Source organism: Corvus cornix, chromosome Z (assembly GCF_000738735.6).
Source record: "Corvus cornix cornix isolate S_Up_H32 chromosome Z, ASM73873v5, whole genome shotgun sequence".
NCBI lineage: Eukaryota > Metazoa > Chordata > Aves > Passeriformes > Corvidae > Corvus > Corvus cornix.
In genome coordinates, this window is record NC_046357.1 from 30,764,596 (window position 1) to 30,782,862 (window position 18,267).

Consider the following 18,267-nt stretch of genomic DNA (forward strand, 5'->3'; position numbering starts at 1 on the left):
GCGGCAGCGCGGCTCGACAGCGCCGCCCCTGGGGCGGAGGGCGCAGCCCGCGGCGGGGCTGCGGGCACGGGGAGCTGCCTTCCCTCCGCCAGGGAAGCTCCCGCCGTGTCTCCACATCGGGAGTTTACACAGCGCAGGGAAAACACAAGTGGCGCCATTTTAGGTTCAAGCCACCTAACAGGTGTAAAAGGTGAAACTGGAGAAGGTTTTGAAACAGCCGCTGCTAACCAACGGGTGAAACTGGAGAAGGCAGCAGACCCAGCAGGAGCTGGGTGGGGTTAGCCTGGAGAAAAGGAGGCTCAGGGGTGACCTTAGTGCTTTTCAACTACCTGAAAGGAGGCTGTAGCCACGTGGGAATCGGCCTCTTCTCCCAGGCAACCAGAGACGAGACACAGTCTCAAACTGCACCAGCGGAGGTTCAGGGCGGCCATCAGGAGGAGTTTCTTCACAGGAAAGGTGATTAGACATTGGAATGGACTACCCAGGGTCAACTGGACTGTGGTCCGGTTGACAAGGCGGTGTTCTGTCATAGGTTGGACTCGATGGATCTCAGAGATCTTTTCCAACCTAAATGATTCTGTGATCCCCTAATGTGGTGTTGGTCAGCAGGACAAAGTAGCTGAACTGAAGACAGGTGTTAGAGAACAGCTGATTCAGGGGTACGGGCTTGTAGTCTGGGGCATTTTGAGATGCATTAGCATGAAAAGGATTAAAGACAGATGGAGCATGTGCAGTAGCAAGGGCTGTGCCTAGATCTGCATCTATACTGTATTCTCAGGGAGGGGGGGGGAAATCATTCTATATGTGGTGGAAATCGCTGAAGTCTTTTGTCAGAATGAGGCCACCCTCAATTTAGATTTTATAATTTAATTTATTAAGTGAACAGGCCAAATTCCCTTATTCAAATTACTTGTCTGGGTCACAACGATTAGAGACACTGTAAGCTAAATTAGCTATAAAGCCCAGGTAAAGCACCCACAGCACTGAGCATTCCTCAGGCTCCTCCAAAGCAAGCACACACCTCTCCAGGCTGTGACACAGAGTTTTGTACCCTCATGGCCCCTCCCATCACCGCTCACTGTCCCTCCCCCGAGGTCCATGTAAGAGTGCGTTTAATTGGTTTAAATTTAGAGATGATGTTTCGATGTACTCCATTGGTAAAGTCTCTTGTCCAATCGCTCGTCTGCTTCAGGGGCGTCAGTCTCTTCGGGGTGACGTCATCAGGCTTTTGGCGGGAAAGATCCTCATTAAAATTCAGCGTTGCTGTGGAGTTTGCTGGTAGGCCAACAGTTGGTTTCTAAACATAGCTCACTGGAAAGTTCCTCTGGACCTTCTCTCCTCTATTGAAGCACAACTTAATTTACAGGTAAGTTAAAAGAATATAATTTTATAACACATTTTAAACTTTTTAGGTCTAACTTGAACGTTTGACTAATGCTTAACTTCAATATGAACATTTGAACAGTGTAGCAGTAGTACAACTTGGAAGGTTTAACTTTTATAATTCAGATTAATTGTTTAATTCTGCAATTTTAATTAATAACACAAACTAATTAACTATTATTCATTAATGCGAAAGCCAACTTTTCCAACTTTTATTTATAACATCTTTAATTCTGAGCTGCTCAAGTTGAAAGGGCTGTTGTGTCACATGTTTTACAGTGATTTTATGGAAAGAAGAATGGTGCCACAGCGACAATGAGGGAGTATAAATGCACAGCTGCAAATTGAGACACAAGATCCAGGACAAGGAAAAATCAGGCCCACAGGTGGTTCTTGTGTCACTGAGCAGCTTTGTCTCCTTTGGGAAGTCCCTTGAACTCTGTGTTTTCCTTGTCTCCCTGCCTTTTTTTCTGTCCTATTTTATTCTGAGGACTTCATTTGTTCCTGCCAGGATGTTCATACTCATTGGAGTGCATAGTGGGGTTGCTGCTTCTGGGTGTTACAGTAATATAGACTATACTAATATAATGAGGATAAAACCCAGAGAAATCTACTGAAAGGTCACTTTGAATAACAGGACTGTGCAAACAACAGAAAGGAAATGGGCATATCCAGAGACAGACAGGATACCCAACAGGACCTAAGTGAAAGAAAAAAATTCTAAAATGACAAAGAATAAAAAGAGAGAGGAAGAACAAAGGCATAGAAAGAAACAAAGTGTATTAAAAACAGATCAGAGGAAAATTGTACATATGAATGAGAGAAACCTCAAACACAGTAAATTGTGTTTTGTAAGAGAGCAGAAAGGAAAGCTGCTGTTCCTGACCCATGGAAAGAAAAGTTGCATTGCAAGTTTGTTAAGATCACCAACAGCTCTCCATGGACAGAGGGCACATGAGACACAGATCTTTAAGAAATCTGGTTTATTAGCTCTGCTGTTTGAGCGACAGTTGTGTTTTTTGGGGTTGTCTTCATCCAGAATTCGTACATGATGACCTGGCCCTGCCCTTGCTTATGCTGGTATCATCTTTACCAGCTATTTAACATGGATTACAGACAAACCAGATCCTGCAATAAGAGCCAATTTCCTCAGAGTGGCATAACAGGACAAGAAACAAAAGTGAACTTCTCTGATGGCAGCCACTGGATTGAGCTGGTCCAAGAACAGCTTGCTTATGGCATGGGATGGACAGCAGATACCACAGCCATCCCACTGCCCTCAGGACCCAGTTGTGCATTTTCAGTCTGAAACTGTGGGTTATTGGGTCTGTGGGCTGTATCTAAAGGTTTGAGGGACAGTAACTGAGAAAACTCAAGCCTGTGGAAGGAAGCTGAAGCATTTTACAATTAAATTTTGTCCTCATGAGAGCAACTTAGGAGTGTGCCAGCTGAGGAAATGTGAAAGCCAGGAATATAAATAAGTTTAAAATTACAGACTAGATCAAAACCCAGTGGGATCACAGAAGTCCTCCCATGAACTATACCAGGTTTCGGATCCATTTCCAACCACTCGATTTAATTTACTGAGCTACACCTCATTGTGCCATGCTAACTTCAGTCCTTGCAGCCTCTAGGCACTCTGAATTAGGCCTGCAAAAGCAGGATTCTGCCTTCACATGAACCTGCTTTGCAAAATAATACTTGGAGATTCTTGCTGTGTGCCTCATGACTTAAAGTGAGTGGACATCCTTCATGTTCCAGGTTGAATATCTGTAAACACACTTTAAAGATAATATTAAAACCCCACCTGAAAGCTTCTACATAAAAATACGACTCCAGCAGCTAGAACCTGTGTGAGGAAGCAACAAATAGGACATGACCTGGGATTAATCACTAAACAAAGACTGGAGGATAAGTAAATCTGCATGTCCCAGCATTGCAGTGTCAGTTGCTAGTTTTCATATCAGGAAGAGACTGGTAGTTCAGAGAGAAATCAGAGCTCTCTGGTGCAGTATGTACAGCAAGAGGTGGGTGTTGCTCCAAAGGGGCTACTGGAAAGAATAGCTGTAGTGGCAAGGGGACAGAGCCAGTGTGGCAAGGATCACGGACACTGCTGCAGAGGATTCAGGTTGCCTGGTGGGTACCCTTCTGATCCTCTCGGGAAGGCTGCAGGCATTACGCACTCAGAGTAAGGAGATGAGCTGTGTGCATAACATTTCTACAGTTTTTATCAGTCATGCGTTTCAGTTGAGGCACAGGTGTCTCCTCTGCCTCTTCTGGAATTCTTTCTCCCTCCACTCCCTCAGGTAATCAGTCCCCTGCCTGCCACGTCTGGGTTAGAAACAGCAGATACCTCACTTTCAAGTGTTCGTGTATAAATTTAAGTACCTATGGAGAAGTGTATAGGTATCAGGTATTTCTGTGTTAATACAAATGTGTATGTATGCGATGGACGCATTACATACGCGAGAATGGGTGGTTCGTAAGTGTGTATCAGGTAAGTATGGACTCTGAGCTAGCAGAACCAGGCTTTTGGAGTAAACATCTACAAAGAGCAAGACGTGCACAAAGTGTTTCCCAGCTTCAGGAAGCCCCGAGCGGGCAGACAGGACCGTTCCCTGGTCGGTACACATGGCCCCGCGGGGATGCCTCGGCAAGGCTGGAAGCAAGGCATGGTGTCAGCTGCGGGATGCCTGCCGCAGCTCCGCGCCACAGGGACGAAGGATGAGCGCGGGCCGGCACTCCCAGCTCCTCGGGGCTTCCCAGCTGCCGTGACGCATTTCTTTTTCTGACTGCTCGCTGGCCTCATACAGACAATCTAAAGTCTCCCGTCAGGATAGCACCGGCACTGTAGTCAAAAAACATAAAACCGCAAAGCGCGCTATTATGGAAACAGCTATAGGAATCGGTGTCAGGGGCGAATTTATTTTTGGGAATTGGGTGAGGTCTTGCAGTGAGGGTTTGCAGAAGAGGAGTCGGACGGGGTGGAACTGATGGCGCTCTCGGGCCGACTGGCCCTCCGCGTTCCCTGTGCAGGGCCTTGCAGACCCCGAGCAGAGCCGGGGCGGGCGGAGGGCGGCGCGGAGCCGCACCGCCCCCGCCGGTGCCCGCCCCCCCTCCGCGCTCCAAGTGGGTGCACTAACTGAAAGTTTAAAAAAAGCAGGAAAACACCCCAACCCCCCTCAGACCCGGCCGGAGGGGGACGGCGGCGGTGAGGCGGGAGCGACTTTCTCGGGGTGAGTACGGCGGCGGGCGCCCGGCCGGAGGATGCCCGACCCGCGGCGGGAGCAGGGCCGGGGCTGCGGGATGCGCAGAGCCTCGGGAAGGGAAGGGGCAGCGTTTCGGGGAGCCGGCAAAACACTGGCTGGGATGCTGAGCGCGGAGAATTGCGGCGAGACGGAGCTGGAAGGAGAGGCGGCGGGGAGAGCTGGCAGGAAGTTTGGAAGGATTTGCAGGGAGCTGCTGCTCCCGCAGGGCAGCCTGGGATGGTGATTTATCCTTGTTCCCTCAAGTCCTTAGGCTGGCCTCCGCTCAGCCTGACAGAGGTGGGAAAGCGTTGCAAGGTCATCCTTGCCAGTGGAGCTGGGACGGGACAGAGCCTTGCCTGGCCCAGTCCAAGTACACACAGCAGTGCTGGGCAGAAGTACTGCATGTTGGGCACCGCAGAGGCAAAAATGAAGCCATGACTCAGTGTGATACCTTGGGTCCATAGGTACAGCACAGCCGTGCTGTGGGCAGTTCCCCCTCTAGAACTATACCTAAAAATGTGACGATTACTACTACTCTTTTACCAGAGTAGGGGTTAGGGTGTTATTCAGTGGATCATCAGAGTCTTACTTTTTGCCAGGCACTGGCCTGGTAAGATACGGTGTTAAAAATACTGCCCATCTCCAGGTGTGCCACCACAGCAGTGGTCAGAATTCATCCCCTTCCCCTCCTGGTGCCCCTTGTTGGCTGTACTGCAGGAGGCACAGAAGGTGCAGAGGCTTTCTAGAAAATCCTGCCTGATCTGAGAAGTGCTTAACTGGCAGCCATGCACTGTCACACCCACACAGACCTTCAAAAGCAGCTGGCCTGTGCAGAGCAGAATTGCTCAGCGGGGTTTCATGTCAGCTTTTGCTAAAGAGGGCTTTCTGATGTTCGAAGGAAAGGGATGAACTCATGTGTCAGTGGAAGCAGAAACAGGATAATTTTTTTTCCTTTAGCTGTCAGCACCACCGTGATAGTACTGCAGCAGGCAGTACGTTTGGGACCCATCTCTCTTTGTCAGGGCTTTAGAACTTTGGGATTAAGACGGGGGAAAGCTGGCAGGAAAACCAGCATAAATTTCATAGTCATATCTCTGAAAGAGAGGAGCTCTAAAATAGCAATTTATTAAACATTTTGTGCATGTGTTTCTGCTTTCTGAGCTTTCAGAACACCCACATTTTCAAACTTCACTTCTGTGTGTGGAATGCTACAGTCCTGTCTTTCTACCATCCTTTATTTTTATTTTTCAAGATGTGGCAGGAATTTTACAACTTCTCCTGTTGCCAGGAGTTGGGATTTTTATACAGAAACATCCATCATGCAAGAAAACAGTAAGTTTTGTCTGAAAGCTAAAAAAAGCATTGGGGAAGGGAAAGTTATTTGAAGAGAGGCAAACCAGCACAGGTGCAGATTACTTGGAAAGGGGAACTTGTTAAATTTAACTGGGTTTAGGTGTGGACAGAGTTTGTGTGTGTATTGTATGGTTACTTTCTCTATGCATTGGACATAGAGCATATTCCATGAGCATGCTTAATGCTTACAAACAGAAGTCCCAGAAGACTGAAGTATAGTAACTCCCAAGGCCAGGTAGCTGTGTGCCTTCTCCAGGAGCATTTTCAGAGATTGCCCAGGGAAGGAAAACCTTTCATTGCTCCCCTATCTGTAAGTCTGCTGCATAGCAGCACAGCTTGACATCTGAAACTCATGAAAACGGCTGCCCTTCCCACACAGTTCTGAGCCAGGACCATCAGCATTCCTTACACTGACTGCAAGGATGAGAGGATGTCCAGGATGACTACAGGGAGAGAGTAGGTGCCTGGGGCTTTGTGAGCAAGAGTGCTGTCTTTCTGGACACCTGGCTGAAAATGTGGCTCTGGCACCTACAGAAGGCTATGGGTAGACATGAAGCTAACCATTGAGCTTTGAAGGAGCTGTCTATGTTGATGCTCTACTCTTTTTCAGCAGCAGTCACCATGAAGAGCAATAAGGATAAAGTGGGAAAGCCCAGCAGTGAAGAGCGAAGACTTTAGACAAGCTGACCTTCCCAGTGCCTAGATGTAACTGCTCTGGCAGGCCTGGTAGTGCAGCATGATTAGGATGAGGAGGAAGATACTGTGGGCATCTTGCTTCTGCTTTGCAGCTGCGTTTTTCCTTGTTCTGACACTCCAGGTAGAGGGGCAAGGGGGTGGGGTATGCATGGGATTGCTGTCAAACCAGGACACAGTTCTGTCAGAGGAGAGAGGTGACAGGCATTTTCCATACCAGTCTGTGCTTTACCAGGAGTTACTCTTGTTAGCAGCATTGGCCTTGTGGTGATAGCTGAGTCTGGAAGTGACATAACGCAGAGAATACCTTTCTTGTGTACCTCCTTGGCCCGTGGAGGAATGGCCATGGCAACATACCATGCCATGTTGTTTTACCTCTATCCAGCATTGCCTCCTCTTTTCATGTGTTTGAACTCATTAGGCAAGTGGGCAAGGCTGGACCCACAGAGACATGAAAACTGCATGGTTTTTTTAACAGCTAATTTTCAGAAGAAACTTGGCTACTGAAGGGCTGTTCTCTGTCCCGTGCATTTTCCAGGGAGAAAGCAGAAGTTGTATTGTTAAGTCACACGTGATGTGGTCATATATCGGTATAGAAATATATTTCCTGCCTTCTCCTTACAATTTCAAATTAAATAGTTTGCTGTTCTGAAATAAGATGACCTGATGTCTACAGTCAGTGAAATGCATCCAATTTAATTGACAGAAACTTAACATACAGACTTAGTGAAATGCTTAAATTCTGCTTTGTAAGCAGATGCTAATGACTGTGACATGTTGTGATGTGTATGTTTATTTCCCTGAAGGTTATCACCGAACTCGGAAATTCAGAGAATAAGGTGTCAGTAATCTCCAGTTTACACAGCAGCCCATTAAAGCCTGGGGAGAGACATGCTTTTCAGTTTAAGAAGCAGGAACTTCACAGCAGCTTCAAGACGGAGTCTGATGTGAATCACTGTCCTGTCCTGCTCTGGTGGTCTCCCCTGACTGGAGAGACAGGGAGATTCAGTCAGTGTGGAGAGGATGTTTGCTTCTTTACTATCAACAAGACCTACCAGCACAATCAGATGACAAGAGCATTTCTGTTCTATGGTAAGAATCTATTTGTTCTTAAAGAAGTAGCCTTTCCTTCTGCTTAGTTCTTTCCCTATAGAGAGTAAATATTCTAGGTGGCAACGACTTAGAACAGGAAATTTATGCAGCTCATTGAGCTAAACTTTGCCTGGTGCTGAATACCATTATGAGTGCTCTGTAAAAGTACTCTGAAAAGTGACCATGCACTTCTGTGGTATGACTGATGCCTTGTCTCATGCTGCTTTTCAGTCACATGTACTCCCTGTTCATGGGAGAAAAGACAATTTCGTGTCATTGCCAAGGCATTTAAAGACAGTCTGAGATCAAGCCAACTTTTTCCAGTGTTCTGACTTGTCACTCCTAGCAGAGGTTCTGCAAGGCCTTTGTTGCACTTCTGCAAGTCTTTTGTCTAAAAATAATGCCCTCTCTGGCAACATGGCAATTCCCCTGCCTCATGTGCCAAGAAATTGCTAGCAGACTCTAAACGGAAAGTAGTGAAAGAAACCTATTGATTTTTCACAGGGAGCGGCAGCTAGTGCAACCTTGTGAGCTGCTCTGGCTCTGCCAGAAACTTCCCATTACTGTAAAGTCAGTCTACAGAGCATGAAAGATACATCATTCAAAAGTAGACCTTACTTCATTAACTTTGTTCTTTCTCCTCACACAGTTGTTTTTGAAAGAAAACTTGAGTTTTAGGTGGAAAAATAAATTCAAATGCTTTTCTCTAACTGGTACGTTCAGATCTTTTGTCTGGAAATAAAACAAAATAAATCAGGATACCAAATCTCATTCGCTCAATATGAATCCAGGTGAACTGGAAATATAGGAAAGAAGGGCATTTAGCTTGGTTGTTAGCAGTGAACCAAAAACTTCTCATCACTAATCTTTTTAGATCTCCAAGTAGGTCAGCTTTGTCAATTGATAATATAGTGGTTAAGCATGAAAGTGAAGGAGTAACAGCAAAGGAATGAGAAGCTGACCCAATTAAAGACAAAGAAAGCTGGATTGCATCACAGGGAAGCTGTAAAGTCTGGTGATTTTGGTCTCTGGTAGTAATTTCATTTGTCTGTTTCAGCATTAGAAGGACTGTTACTCTTCATTTTTAGCAGGCTTCCAGACATACTTTGCTCTCATATTTTTAAAAGACTGTTTATACTGGGCATAAGACTCTCCCTGTAGTGTTTTTTTTTTTTTTTCTTCTGGTGATGCTGGCTATGAACTTTGTAAAGACAAGTGTCAAAATACGCCAAATTTTTACTTGTTTTTAAACCACAGTAAATGATCTCACAGTGCCAAAACAGAGTGTCTGGGTTTTGAAAGACAGGTGTCTGCTAAGGAAGGCAGAGGCCCCCCTTGAAGTGGCAGATATAACCCCTTTTCCCTCCAAGTTATTATATTTTGAAATCAAGGGCCTTTAGGCGAAGATGTGGGAAATAGGAATAACAGTTCTTTACTATATATATATATATATATATATATGTATATAACCAGTCAAACAAAACAATAACAACTATGGCAGTAACAGCAATCACAAACCCAGTCCCAGCCTTCTCGGCTGTCAGGCCCTTTCCCCTCGGGTGCAGTTCCGCTCGCAGCCGGCAGGGGCGCTGGTGGCTCCCGGTGAGCAGGGCAGGTGCGATGGTTCCCCCGCGGCTGCAGGGGGCGCTCCGGAGCGAGCTCGGGGAGCACGCGGCACCGGTGCCCTGGGATCCCGGGAAGGGATGGAACAAAGGCTTCACAAACCCCTGGGCAGTTGATCCCGGGCTCTCAGGAACAGCAGGCTGGAACGGCAGGGACGGACGCAAATCCCAGGTGGCAGATGAGATGTATCCAGATGGGACAAAACCCACGGAGGCCCAGGAAGGGAGGGCGAGCAGGGCTACAGCGTAGCGAAAGCTCGAAGCAGCAGCGGGGCAGGGCAGCCACAGCCCGGTCTCCAGCAGGGCAGGGAAAGCGGCTTTTGGGGTCCCGGCGTTGTTTCCAGCGGGAAGAAAGAACGGCCAAAAAGAAAGAAGCAGCAGCTCCTTTCTCTGCAGCTTCTCTCTCCGGACGCTCAGAGCGAACTGACCCCACACCCAGGTGTAGACAAAGGAGTAGCCAGGCCCACCCCACTTCCCTTTTTGTCTTTCTTAAGTACAGCTATTTGTCCCCTAGCAACATGCATATGGGAGAAAATTCCTTTAACAGGAAAAAAAACTAAGACTAAACTAAAACCCCAACACAGAGAGAGCGAGTTTTTCTCTCATTCTGTCTTTCTTTCCCTCTCTCCCCCCTACCTTGATGCACAGAGCTGTGAATCTGCAAAAAGGTGTATTATACTTTTACAGAATTTCCCTCTAAAACAGCCTGCTGAGTGAAAACTTGAATATCTGAATTCCCATGGTAAGGCTGGATCAGAGCTCAGTTTCACCTTCCAAAGAAAATGCATTAATTTCCCCCTAGTACTTGGTCAGTAAGCTAGTCAAGAGGAGAATGATCCAAAGATTAAGAAAAGGACTGTGCAAAAATATAGGGTGTAGATGTTCTCCAGCACAACTGCTTTGTTAGGAACACCAACTTTTCTACAGCTTGTTCCAACTCACTGTCCTGGCCTGGAGAGCCCCTCAGTGTGGGTGATAACTTTGTCAAGTGTTGCCGTCTCCACTTGCTAGACTTTATCTCTACTTTTGGAAGGGATTCCTAGCTCCACCCTTCCAGTGTCACATAATTCATAGAGTGTAGTATTTAGCATGAGCTGCCAATGTGACTTGAGTCAGCATGAGCTGGATCTGTCAGAGCCTCAGGGGTGTTGTTCCTAAGAGGGAAGGATATCCAGCTGTTCCATACTGGAGCACCAAGTCCTTGGAGTATGGCTTCTGAATGAAAGTGTCTTCTAAAATGCATAACTACTTCTAGCAGTGTATATCTTTCTCTTCTGCGTATCAAAGATTTCCAGATTAATAGTTGGAAAGTGAAATCACTCATGATTCCAGCCTTGTGCTTTTTTTTATTCCCTCATATGCTTCCTTATTTCCTTCATTTCATGCAGTAGGGGGCATGCTGATGTTATCTTCCTTTTAATCCTTTTTGTCTTCTTGCTGGACTGAGACTGATTAGGTGTTGTATTAAAGTCAGTCATTCTGATTCCCTCTGATCTGTATTGTGTCGAGTTTTGGGCCCCTCATTTCAAGAAAGACACTGAGGTGCTGGAGCATGTCCAGAGAAGGCCATTGAAGCTGAGGAACGGCCTGGAGAAGGAGTCCTGTGAGGCTGGGAATGTTTAGCCTGGAGAAAAGGAGGCTTAGGGGTGACCTTATCACGCTCTACAACTCCCTGAGAAGAGGCTGTAGCCGGGTGGGTGGGTGTTGGCATCTCTCCCAGGCAACCAGTGACAGGAGGAGAGGACACAGCCTCAAGCTGCACCAGGGAAGGTTCAGGTTGGCCATCAGGAGAAATTTTTTCATGGAAGGGGTTGTTAAACATTGGAATGGATTGCCCAGGGAGGTAGTGGAGTCACCATCCCTGGAGGTGTTCAAGAAACACCTGATCATGGCGCTAAGTGCCATGGTCTAGTTGATAATGTGATGATTGGTCAAAGGTTGGACTTGATGATCTTGGAGGTCTTTTCCAAACTAAAAGATTCTGTGATTTTATAGTGCATTTTTCTTTAAGTTTCTCTTTGCCCAACTTAACTGTCTCCTAGTTTTACATGTTGCCTTTTTGTCTTTCTCTCATTCTTGCATGTGTTTCCAGCCCCATTTCCCTGCAAGAGGGAGTACCCTTGCAAGAGACTGAGCTGCAGTGCTATGATTTTGATCCGCAGCATTTCATTAATGTTGGTATGCACTGTTACTTCTTTTTTTGGCATCACCTAGAACAGAGTGTTTTCAAACCCAGGTAGACTTTTATGAATTTCTCCATGAGAATTTGATTAACTTTCAGTTTTTGTCACACATCAAAAACAAGATAACACATCAAAAACAGAAGAAGCAAATAGCATTTTTCATTGAGTGGCACAGCCTTTCATCCTTTTAGTGTTAAGGACTTAGGACCTGCATAGAAAACAGAAAGTCCATGTTTAGTGGCCTTAAAAAACCCCACCTGATGCACCTGAAGGATTAGGAGATTTTTATATTACTGACAGCTAACTTCTATCTCCACTGCAGTAGTGACATCTTATATTGGTTTTATAAGGTCATCCTTGGAGTCATTTTGGCAGGCTCATACAGCTGCGAGGATCACTGGACATTTCTTAAAATCTTCTTTGTGTTTTAGTTTTTTTCATCAGTATTCTTTGTAAGACTTTTGCTAGCACTCCCTTTTTGCTGTCAGTGGTTTGAGGTCAGGGGTAGAATGGAGAATGAAAAGTTAGAAGTATGACTGAGATGGTGTTATGACTCTCCTCTGAGGGAGGGTACTGAGGTTCCTGTTAATAGATCCCTTGGATGACTTAGAGTGAAACAACACTGAATGACCGGTGTGTATATATGAGCCAGGTTTATTTCAAAACAACTTAATTGCAGTGGCAAGGACGTATGTGGCTCTTTTGATTCTTTCCTATAAAAGTATAAAAATCCCACAAAGAAAATATGTAAGGAAAAGAAAAAGAGAATGAAGGGATAACAGTAGATAGTGGAGAGGAAGGATACCACCTCTGATGGATTCAGTGATGACTCTCAGTCATTGCAATTTTGATGTCCAAGATAGGAGTGATGGTTGCAGTCTTGATTCGTTGGGGTAGGGGCCTGCAAAACAAAGAGTGTGCTGGGTTATATACATTTAAATTGGCATGGAAACACCTAGATCCCTTGCCAGGGTGGGAACTCTTTGTGAGTGATGCAACAGTATGAGGCATGTGCAGTCTTCTGATGGAGAGTTCCTGGTAAGAGTTAGGGTGCTTGGGGTTGTTTGTGGCCCATAGCCCCCTGTAGAGATATGGCTGGTGTTTGACACTGCTGCTTGTGACTGTGCATCTGTGTCTTATGGTGAAAGAGGGAAATTGGCATTGAGAAAGCATTACCCCCACCTCCATGGAATCTGCTGCTTACTGGCCATTCCCCTTAGTTGGTTTGAGCTCAGCTTGTTAAGACATTATGTTCCCGATTGTCCTAGATGCAACCAGCCATGGAGTTTGCTATACAAAGGTTAGGTTGCCACAGATGGTAGTTTGTCTAAAGATGAGAATTTGTGATGTTTTCTAAACCAGCTCTTCAGTGTTAGTTTCAGTTTTTGAACCTCTCTTGCTTGACAATATCGGTTAAAAGTTTTGTGTATTCATTGCCTTTACTTAAGTGGAAAACTGGTATGGTTATAAGACAGTGAGGAAGAACCTTGACAGAAACTGGGCAACTTTGCATTTAATCTGCAGTAAGGCTGGTCATACGAGTGTAGTGCAGTAGTACTGAAGGTTGACTGAGGGCTGCATTAATGAGCTGGTATTTTCAACTTAGTTTTGCAGAGACCAGCCTTTGAGAAAAGTCATCTAGGTTTGTCCTAAGGCTTCTACCAGCTTTCCCAATTTCTGCGGCTGACTGTTCTTAGAGTTTAGACATGGTTGTTCTTCAACTGACATTACTTTGAAGAGCTGTCTTCTGCCAGAAGCTATTTCTTTATGTATCTGGTAGGCAGCTATGATACATCATCTCTTAATTTTCTCTTTGATAAGTTAATAGTTTGGCTTCCTAAGTCTCTACAGTACAATGTCTTTTCAAGACTTGAAGTAATTATTTTTTTTCTCCTTGATCCTGTCCAGTATTTCAGCATCCTTTTAGTTGTTCTATTGCTAGAACCAAGTTGAGTTCTGCAGTAACCATTTTCCTTGCATGGCCATCTGTTCCCCTGTTTAGAGAACCAGGGGATTATTAAACATCTTACTAGTTTCATTCCAGTGCATTAAAATACAAAATTCCTAGTGATCCTTTGAAATGAGAGGCCTTTAAACTAATATGACAGGAAAGGAAACCACTTCCGATATTAACTACTGATACCACTTCTCTAGATTATTCTGCTGTGGAAGACAGTTTTATCTGTCATTATGCTCTTGTGCCTTTCCATGAATTGTGCTTTTTGAAATAACTGCCTTATAGTGTCAGAAATGTGATGGTTGTATGGCTGATACTAAATAGACTTCTGTGTCATTGTAGTTAGTGTCACATGACAGATAAGAGCAGGACGACCACTGTTTGCTTTTGTCTAGGTACTGACTTCAGTATAGACAGCTTACCCCTCCCTCGTAAAGACTATCATGACTGGGCCCTTTTTCATGAAGAGTCGCCAAAAAACAACTACAAACTCTTCCACGAAGCAACCATCACCTTATTCAACCACACTGCAACATTTAGCCGCCATTCTCACCTGCCACTGACCACTCAGTACCTTGAGGGTGTAGAGGTCCTGAAGTCATTGAGGTTCATGATCCCACTGCAGATGAAAAACAGCCTGAGGAAAAGGCTTGCACCGCTGGTGTACGTGCAGTCTGACTGCAACCCCCCTTCTGACCGGGACAGCTATGTGCGTGAGCTGATGTGCCACATTGAAGTAGACTCTTATGGGGAATGTTTGCATAACAGAGACCTTCCTCAGCATCTCAGAAACTCAGGTGCCATGGATGATGGGAACTTTCTAAAAATACTGGCACAGTACAAGTTCATTCTTGCTTTTGAGAATGCTGTTTGTGAAGATTACATCACTGAAAAACTCTGGCGGCCTCTGAAGTTGGGAGTGGTGCCAGTGTACTTTGGGTCTCCCAGCATTGTAGACTGGCTTCCTAGTAACAAGAGTGCAATCCTGGTATCCAGTTTTTCACACCCTCGGGATCTGGCCCACTATATCAAAACACTGGATACAAATGATGAAGAATATGAGTCCTACCTACAATGGAAACTGAGAGGGGACATTTCCAACCCGAGACTTCTTAGAGCAATGAAGGAACGCAAGTGGGGAGTGCAAGATATCACCCAGGACAATTACATTGACACCTTTGAGTGCATGGTTTGTAACAGAGTGTGGGAAAACATCAGACGGAGAGAAAAGGTATGTGTGAATTTGTGATTGTGTCTCAGAGAGGCTTTAAAATGGCACTAGGGTCAGGTTTGTCCCAGGAAGTTTGGTTACCAGATTTCTGGCCATCTGACAGCACGGTATTCCAGTGCCATTTGGTTGTGCATCCTCATGTAAACAGGTGTTGGCAGAAGCTGTAGGTGCACAACCAGAGCATGTGTTCCTCATAGCGCTGCTGTGTGAGAACATGACATTGACCACTGAGCTGGTGGTCATTTTCAGCCAAAGGCTCGAGTTGTTCAGGGAGGAGGTTTTTTTCATGCTGCAGAAAGTAGCCTGACTTTTTGACCTTCAGATGACCTGGAACATTTGGAAACAGGTTGCCCAGAAAGGTTGTGGGATTTCTGTCCTTGGAGGTGTTTTAAGACTAAGCTCAATTTTGCCCTAGTCAATTAGATATGATTACACCTGTTTGGAAGAGGGAACTGGCCTAGAGATCCCTGTCTTCAGGTTTGTCTTAAGCACTCTATGACTGTCAGGTTCTGTGGGTACATTCAAACCTGTAGTGACAACATGCCATTGCCTGTGGCCACATTTGGTGACTAAACACTGAAACCATTTTTAAGCCAGGCTGTGTGTTTGTGAGAGGTATTTTAGCTGATCACAAACTGAGCAGTACACTAAGTGGTAAGCCAGTAGAAGGGAGATGGAGAAAACCTCTGAAGTTATTAAGGCGAGCTTAAGTGTTGAGAATTATTAACTGGCAAGCATTACTCTTAACCAAATTTTGCTGTTTGAGTCTGGTGCAAATCTGGACATACGTCCTCTCTTTGAGTTAGGAATGCAACCGTGGAAAGGTATAGAATAGGTTAGATACAGATATTCCTTCTCTGTGCTTCTGTGGCTCTCTAGTCAATAAAATTATAAAGACCAGTTTGCTCTCCTGGCCAGATTCATGGTTTGTTTTTTTCCCTTAGGAAAAAACATCCCAGTAAGTATGTGTGTATTTAAGATGAAAACAGAATATAATGATGAAAATATAACTCCTTGCCTTGTAATTTCATTTTTTGTTGGCTGGTACTGCTCATTTGCAGCCAAACCTTATCTGAGACTCAGCATGACTGATCTTGTCCCAGACACTTAGGGGAGGCCTTCCACAGGGACATGGTAGAACCTGCATCGTGAAGAAAAGTGTAACTGATGCGATTTGATAGTTTACTAATGGCATAGCACTTTTCTTCTCTGTTTTCTTGGGTCACTGAATAACCCCTTTTATTTGTCTCCATTGCCAGGGATGGCTGCCCCAGAAGTGGGAGGCTCAAGTTAATCATCTGAGCTGCCCCAAACCAGAGGCGTTCTGGTTCTCATCCTCAAACCCTGGCTGGATTTCTCTCCAAAAGATGTGGATACCAAGCTTCGAGCAATCCAAGAAAGAAGCCTGGGCACTGAGGCACCTGGTGGAAAGGAACAAGAACTTTACAGCTGAAGAATTTTGGATGCTTGTATTCAAAGAATAAACACAACGACCTGTAAAACAGAGTTGAGCTCCTCAGAGGAGTTCTGTGGAGTTTTCTTTTGTAGGTGACCTTATAATTTAGGCCATGGAAAATAGACCCTTAAGACTGAATTTAGTATGTTCAGTGCTCATGGGGCACTAAGAAACGCTAAACAATAAAATCATTCTGCCAGGTAATATACGCACATATATACGCATATATTTATATTTAGAATGATTTCTATTAATTGTCATTTGTTCAAATATTTGAACATTAAGACCCTGATTTTGAGGGTTCTCAAAGCCCAGATTTAAGCACACAGCTAATTACCCTGAAGCAGATGGCTCTCCCTCCATCTTTAGATACATACCTGCTTGGTCTCAAGACCCCTTTTTCCCTAGTCCAGGACCCTCCTTTGCTATATTGATAGCCACAAGGTGCAAAGCAGCTGACACCATTGCACAGGTACAGCTTCTGTGCTGCTTTGGAGGTAGATTAAAAACTTGGGACCGTGTGCCTGGCTAGCTGTTTATTATGAATTTTCCTGCCATCAGCAGATTTAGCCGGGACTTGGTGGGCTTTGTGTCCTGACACTGAGTGCCAGTGTAAAGTATGTTAGTGGTTGGAATGTTGGAATGAGGAAGCACCATCTGTTAGTGTACAGGGACAGATTGAATGAAAAACGTGTTGGCTCAGATTTACCCACTATCTTTTGCTAAAAATAAGCAGAGCACATGAGTATCTCTACTCCCCAGAATCAGGGTTGTCTTTGATCTGACTTATCTTCTTGCCTTTCTGATGATGTATTTGTATTGTGATGATAGTACTTGTGTCAGGTATAAACATGAAATTATATGATTAAAAGGGCAGGGATAACACAGAGTCCATTGGTGCTGAAGTCTTCAGTAGGCCCAAGGAGAAGTAGGCGAACATCCTTCCTGTTTTAACACACAAAACCTCAAATCTTAATCTCACAAAGAATAAAGCTTGGTGATCTTAGTCATCACTTGCCAAAGGACACACCTTTGCCTGGTATTTAGACTGTTACGGTTTTCTTCCCAAGTTCTTTCAGCCTCGGTCTGTGGAGGAGTCAGCTTCCACAGGATCTGCAAAACGGCACTGACTGTGTGGAGCCATTCAGATGGGGGACAGTCGTTCGTACACATGCCCACATATGGTGACACAGGCAAACGGAACTATGAATACAGGGTTCTTCACATTTCCAGAAAGGCAGATTTTCACCTGTGTGATAATTTCCATGCAATTGTTCCTCACACCAGGCTAATTGAAAATTTCTGTCAAAGACCTGACTGTTTTATGAAGGGGTAGGCACATAGTGGCAATGGGGAAGGATGTGAAAATAGCATTTACACCAAGTAATTCTGTGGCAAAATGTACTTACCTTGGAAAAGTTTCCTCACCAGAAATTTTCTCAATGAATAGCTGGTGAGTTTTTTATTACTTTTAAATCTGTCAAAGGAAAGATAAGTTTTGTAGCCATGAACAATATAGCATTGGTCATTAGTATCAGTCTTTGTTTCTATGAGAATATATTTCATTTCAATTAAGAAAAATATTCTCACTGAAATTTCTCACCAATAGTGTTTTGCCAGTGTGACACACAGTGTCTGTTGGGCATGTCCTAAACAGTTACCCCAGTGGTCTGCAGTGCAAATGACTAGGCTCCACAAATGAAGCTCTTCAGCAAAGTGACATAACACAGGACTTAGAGGCTTTCCTAGATCAAGACTGAAAGCTGAACATAAGTACAAAAATATTTGCAAAGGGAACTGCTGAATGCCCATCTGTTGCCATGAATCTCTAAGTCACCTCCCAGGATGATAAAGGAACATGAAGGACTAACTACTTTTTGTTGTTATTCTTGTTGGTTTATTTTTTTTTTTTTTGTTATGTTCTGCCGTCTCCTTTGCCAAAAATATAAAGCTATGTTGTTTAACAAGGAACTGCACAACTGAATGTTTTTTTCTTTGTTTTCATGATGGAATCTGTCAGATCCTGAGGATCCTGAGCAGTCTGGTCGA

At 44.8% G+C, this 18,267-nt stretch overlaps 2 protein-coding genes across 10 annotated transcripts in view; one reads left to right on the forward strand and one right to left on the reverse strand.

The window, feature by feature from the left end:
- The first annotated feature begins 372 nt into the window (after positions 1-372).
- Positions 373-18,194, forward strand: FUT10 (fucosyltransferase 10). Of its 9 annotated transcripts, none has more exons than XM_019286200.2 (6): positions 373-456; positions 1,193-1,366; positions 6,595-6,801; positions 7,484-7,769; positions 13,927-14,762; positions 16,022-18,194. In XM_019286200.2, the coding sequence occupies exons 3-6, from the start codon at positions 6,721-6,723 to the stop codon at positions 16,244-16,246; spliced, it is 1,428 nt and encodes a 475-aa protein (XP_019141745.1). In that variant the 5' UTR covers positions 373-456; positions 1,193-1,366; positions 6,595-6,720; the 3' UTR covers positions 16,247-18,194. The 9 variants fall into 9 exon arrangements, with proteins under 9 accessions (XP_019141745.1, XP_019141744.1, XP_019141746.1 ...); XM_019286199.2 differs by having other exon boundaries at positions 6,598-6,801; XM_019286201.2 differs by lacking the exons at positions 373-456; positions 1,193-1,366 and adding exons at positions 3,785-4,619; positions 5,884-5,963.
- NRG1 (neuregulin 1) overlaps positions 11,338-18,267 on the reverse strand; it is a 431,945-nt gene continuing 425,015 nt past the window's right edge. The window contains exons 9-10 of the mRNA XM_010400018.4: positions 12,383-12,475; positions 11,338-11,782 (exon numbers count right to left, since the gene is read on the reverse strand). Coding sequence (XP_010398320.1) covers positions 12,394-12,475 — 82 coding nt within the window. The 3' untranslated portion in view covers positions 11,338-11,782; positions 12,383-12,393. The remainder of the gene's footprint in view (positions 11,783-12,382; positions 12,476-18,267) is intronic.